Genomic DNA, 5,902 nt, shown 5'->3' with positions numbered 1-5,902 from the left:
GGAGGTGTAAGAAGAAAAAGTCTATTTATAATCATCCTTAAAGAATAGTTTTAGGAATATTTTTAATTTGGATGAGTCGTGAAGGGATAGAAAGTATCTGACCCACACACCCGAAAAATATAAGGGGGCTTAAATATGGCATCTTGAATTAGACTTTTTCTTTCTACACCTTCATATCTTCTTGTGTCACCCCATACTAAATATGAAAATATCATTTTATCTTTTTTTTTCACTCTTGGATTTAAAATAATAAGTCTATAAATTATGTAATTTGGATATATTCTAGATTACATAACCTGGAAGTCAATTTCATATTTAGAAAAGACTTCCGGAGTATGTAATCCAAAAGCTAATAATACATCCGAAAAAAAAAGTTTCTGGATTACATAATTCGGAAGTTAATCTTATGTATAGAAAAGACTTCCAGATTATGTAATCCGAAAGCTAATAACAAAAAGACTTCTGGATTACATAATCCAGAAGCTAATTCTGGATTTAGATAAAGACTTTCAAATTATATAATTCGAAATATTGAGAAGGGTATTTTTGAAATATGAAAAACTTATGGGGTGGCACAAGAAGGTATGGAAATGCAGGAAGAAACAGCCCTTGAATTAACATTTATTTTTCGCATTTAATCTTCTGAAATTGTGAATTCATGAGCCAATTTCTTCCTCCACATCCATAGTTTCTTTATGTACCTTTATAATTTTTTTAATTTCAAAATTACCCATAAACAAAAAGTGCAGGATTTGTTTTTTATTTATTTTTAAATCAAAATTCTATCATAAATTTGGAATACAACTTAGATAAAGGATTTGAAAACAAAACTACACCATGTATAAATATACGTACAAATGAGTATACAAAGCATTGAGAACTATTTCTTCCCCATGTTCATCCTGTTTAACAGAGGAGATTAATTTAATTTAACTATGGAAGAAAACAGGAAAAACGTTTAACTTGGAAAAAAACTATTGAAATTTTATTTCTTTTTCCTTTGTTAATTTTGTCTCCATTAAAGCGAAGGAAGGGTGAATGATTATTAATGTATGTGTGATGTTATTAAAATGATGTAGATTAATGCAATAACCACGATAATACCATAATCTATCAAATTCTTTTTAAAGTCTGAACCAAGTAAGTCTCTTTTAAGCTTAAGAAATGTTATCAATAACAAATGTTATTAATATTTTAAATTATTCTTAGTTTAAATTTATTCATTTTTCAATATCAAATTAATTTTATAATAATATTCTGGGCAAATTTATTTGGGGGGAATGGGATTAGTTCGGAAATATAAGATTACCAGATGATAAATGGTGTCAAACTTTAATGATTGTTTATATATATATATAAAGAACAGATTTGAAAGGAAAAATTTGACATGAAGTACGAAATCAGCAATAAAATTCTGGTCATGCTTACTCACTATCTAATGATGTTGTAGATGTCTTGTTAAAAACTATAACAACAAACCCATTAATGTTAAAGCTAATTACAAAGTTTACTGATGCCAATGCCCCATAGAATTGCTTCATAACTCAACATGAACAACTTTTTTTTTGAAGAAGCTTCATAACATTCAACTGACACCATCATTGTGTTTTTCAAATATGGACCTATCATTAAAATAACATAATCAAATCATTTGTCTGAAGAGTTTGGAGTATAAAATATTGGAACATATAAAATGTTGAAGTGTAGAATATTACCGAAAAGCAATTTACTTGACTCTTTGATGCCCTCAAATTCTCCACCAGCTCTGCAATCTCAAACTGCTTCATCACTGTAGCATGAAGCACCTGCATTAATAGCACAAATTGTAAAATACTACATAGTTAACAGTCATAGAGATGAATGATGAAAGTATGGAGAAATACCCTCTTAGTCTTGTCAAGGTCAAACTCAACACATTTGATTCTATCCAAGGAACTCATAAGCATTTGCTCCTTCTCCAAAGGTATGCCAGCAGGTTTGTGGCTAAGTTCCCCAAATGTTTTTTCTAGTATCTCAAGTCGTTGTGTGAATTGAAGAATATGATTCCGTTCAGAAACTGTTTCACTAGCTGCTGTAAGGCTATTGTTTTCATGCTCCATGGCAACAGATGGGTAAATATTGTTCTGTGTTCTCCAGAATTCTAATCTTAAACTGCGGAAGAACATCACTAATCTTTCCAAAAAATAGATAAGCACCCTTGACATATTCAAGATATTTGTTTTCTCCACTTTTTCCTTAACAAAGCTGAACCAACTTCTGACCGAAGTACCTGTAAAAAGAATGAACTTTGCTTAAACCTGTGAATGAAAATACTGATATACATATACTCACTAGTGAAATAGACACAATGTGAACGATGGTTATGGTGAGTTTCCAACTTCCAGATTCAAATGGTATACATATAGTAAGGCATACAAATATTTCCAACTTGGTTTCCACATAATATATATAAAAACACACAAATGTTCCAATAACTTTTTTATATAAAAGCTTTCATGTTACTACGCAAAAATGCTTCAGTAACTTCACACACATTAACGATACCTGCATCTTCGGAATTTTCCATACAAGCAATATTCGCTGTATCATCATTTTGCAGTGATTGATCCCGAGTAATGTGAAATTCATCACTTTGGAGCACTTTCTCAGCTGCAGAAGCACTATCATCACAACTGTAGAAGTTATCTGCTACTCTAACCTGCAGAGGAGTTAGTTAGTCTTCTGAATGATCAAAGGCTCAAGAACAAGGGTTAGAAAAATGAATTAGACTAGGTTCTGGAACTAACTTCTTCATGAACTGGGGCTAAACGAGGAAAAGTGAATCTGCTTTGACTGATGGACGAAAAAGAATCATCAAGATCTGACCCGGACTCTGCTGTTGAAGTATCGCTGCACTGTCCCTGGAAGATGAGAAAAGGAAGTGAAAAACATATAATTTTAGCTGTAAATAATATATACAGGAATCATATGTGAAATCCTAACCATCCATGTCAGGAAGATTGAGACTTGCCTTCTGGGAACGTATCCAGAAAGAGTCTGAATTCTGATGTTCATTGGACATTTGGGCATTTTCTCTCACAAACGTTCCCTCCACATTATGAACCAACTAAAATCAAAACACCTAAATTATCTTCCCGATACAAGTCCAATAAAATATACAAAAACAAGAGATAGCAAAGCAACATTACCTTCATGATATCAGGATCATTCCATGGCCCTTTACTAGATCTAAGACATCCACCTTCTCCAGAACATGTACATGTGCCACCCAAAAATTCTGGCAACTGGCTGCATAGATATTTACAAACCATAGATTAAACAACAATTTTATTAGAAATTAAACGGCAGCATGAGAAGTGCATACCTAGAGTCAATGATATCAAGTAATTTACATGTAGACTTAGGTTCAAGAACCTGCAAATTTTGGTTAGTACATAATATCAGTAGGACTTCATGAAAAGAAATATGAAATGTTACAACTTACAAACCAAAAGCTATACCCTCACCTGTATCTTTGCAATAGTTTTCGCATCAAGAAACTTCTGTGCAGCAGGCCAAAGCATCTTCTTAAAGCCTAGACCAGCATTGATGATATACATTCGATGTAATGTCTGCAAAGTATGTTGATGATTTTTATGCACACAGGAAGAGAAGTGGAAGACAAATTGCTTTGGAAAAGGGAAGTATGAAAACCTCAGGATAGTAACTGTTATCTATTTTTGTGATGGCAGCCAATAGACTTGCAGCAGTAGGAGAGAAATTTTTTATTCCCTGTGTTACACACAGCAGCAAATTAAAAATTGAAAAATGTACTAATAAAACTGAGGAAGATCCTGAAATTGAGAAATAGCTGATTAAGGACAAACCATAACCACATAATTTCAGAAAAAAAGTTGAGAGTGATACAACTTACCAAGCCCTGCACGTCCAATATTGTTGTGGTTGATGAAATCCGTCTCTTGGCTGCAATGGAACATGCTGGAAATTTCTCTTGCAGAGCCTTCTCGAACTCTTGAACATGATATTTCAAATATCTATCTATTGTGGTTATACGCATCAACCGACTTGGATGAGCTTTCCCAAGCCTTTCGATGTAAACTGGTCTACCTTCCTTGTCAACTCCATGATACCCTTGAGGGTAATGCTGCAATACTTCTTCCAGCTCTTCAAATTCAAAATCCTTCAGATACCAGAACACCATTAGACTCAACCAACCAAGTCATGTTTCAACACTAAATTATCCTAACAATACACAACTCATGCTTGTTCTAAAATACACAAACATCACACAACCGTACGAATCTGCTTTTAGAAAAATTAAAAGAACTAATTTTATATAAAGATACAAGTTCTTGCATTATCCAAACCAGGAAGTCAAAATAATCGGATAATGTGTCAATCTGTGATGTGACCAGGCTATAATTTGAGTTAATCAAAACTAATATCATAAATATCTGCCAACTCACCTGTGGTGTCAAAATTTTAATTAAAGTTGTTTCAGAAAATGCAGAAAAAAAAACAACTATTTCTTCAATTTTAGAGTGAAATGACTATCAGTGGTTGATTCTGACAATAGAAGTGTGGACCTATAGCCAATAAAGAGTTAACCGACACCCACAAGCGAAAAAAACAAAACCACCTAACCAATCCGCCGCACAATTAAACACCACATTAATCTGCTAAAAGTCGCTGAATTCATGAATCCCACTTAGCTAATCATTATATTTTCATAGTCATTATTAAGAAATTATAAGTAAAATCAAAATAGAAAGAACGGACTCATGTTGGTCCACCCAAATAAGTTTTTTCAAATAGTTATTGCAAAGCACAAAACTTTTTTTCTAAATATTATATTTAGACTTGCACAAAAGTGTATCCCATGAACTAAGTTGAAGGTTGAAACAACTTCCTACCTAGCACTGAAGGTTGAACAATGAATCATTTATTGAGTTTTCAGTACTGTATTAAAATCCCTTATCCAGCACACAATAGTCAAACCCTTAATAAATTACCTTGAGGATGGCGTCAGTTCCAAATTCTTTTCTCCAAATTAGCATTTCTTCCCACATCTGCATTGTCTTCTCCATGTTAAAGTCTCTTGCTTTAAGAAACCTACCACCGACCAAAATGCCCATTAAGAAGAAGTGAGAGAAGGTAATTAAAAAGTGAAGAAAAGAAAAGAAAAAAGACCTTAACAATGCATGATAATCATCATGGGTGGGAGGCATGAACCCCTTCTGCAGCAGTCTCTGACGCAATTCCTGCACCGCAGATTCCTCTTTAGCGTCTCTCACATCCTCAATGGGAACCCTGAAGTCTATCTTCCTCTTCCCTCGTTTCTTAAGCGAGTGGGTGAATCTGGAAGAAGCGTTTAAGGCCTTCTTCTTCAAGCTTCCAATTCTGAACCTTCCTCTCTCCTCCTCCCAATTCTCAGCTTCAACACCACCCCCTTCTTCCACCCCTTTCAACAACAACAACAACAACCCACATAAAAAAATCGTAACTTCTGAAATAAAATTAAAAAGGGTATAAAATTGGAGTTGAGTTGAACTGCATTTGCATACCTGACATCTGATAACAGTGTTGAAGGTGGAAAAGGAAGGAAAAAGAGTTATGAGTAAGAGAGAAGAGAAAGTTAATAATGAGAGTGGTGTTTGGGTAAATGTTTGCAGGTTCATGCATACATAGGAGCCATTAAAAAGGACAACATTTAATGACAAACGACAATGTGTGTGTTGAGGTTGTGGATCTCACCGGAAGAATATATGAGGTTTTTTTTTGGTGTGAGGAGAAAGAGAGAGAAAAAAAAAATAATGTGATGGAAGGATGTCTAGACCAGCACGCTGCTCTGCAGAGCACAGTATAGGCACTACACATCTATAACTTGACACGTGTGGAAAAC

At 34.0% G+C, this 5,902-nt stretch overlaps 1 protein-coding gene across 1 annotated transcript; it reads right to left on the bottom strand.

The window, feature by feature from the left end:
- Positions 1–1,367: 1,367 nt before the first annotated feature.
- On the bottom strand, positions 1,368–5,902 carry LOC137808558 (phosphatidylinositol/phosphatidylcholine transfer protein SFH13-like). The gene is made up of 14 exons (XM_068609725.1): positions 5,565–5,902; positions 5,191–5,461; positions 5,013–5,112; positions 3,914–4,180; positions 3,694–3,771; positions 3,507–3,611; positions 3,365–3,414; positions 3,189–3,288; positions 3,011–3,106; positions 2,787–2,900; positions 2,545–2,698; positions 1,884–2,269; positions 1,716–1,805; positions 1,368–1,622 (listed from the first exon to the last, which is right to left on the bottom strand). Exons 1-14 carry the CDS (start codon positions 5,680–5,682, stop codon positions 1,611–1,613), a joined length of 1,941 nt encoding a protein of 646 aa, XP_068465826.1. The 5' UTR covers positions 5,683–5,902; the 3' UTR covers positions 1,368–1,610.

The sequence above is a fragment of the Phaseolus vulgaris genome, chromosome 3 (genome assembly GCF_000499845.2).
Source record: "Phaseolus vulgaris cultivar G19833 chromosome 3, P. vulgaris v2.0, whole genome shotgun sequence".
Lineage (NCBI taxonomy): Eukaryota > Viridiplantae > Streptophyta > Magnoliopsida > Fabales > Fabaceae > Phaseolus > Phaseolus vulgaris.
The sequence above is the reverse complement of the archived record's forward strand: the minus strand, read 5'-3'. Positions and strand labels throughout refer to the sequence as shown.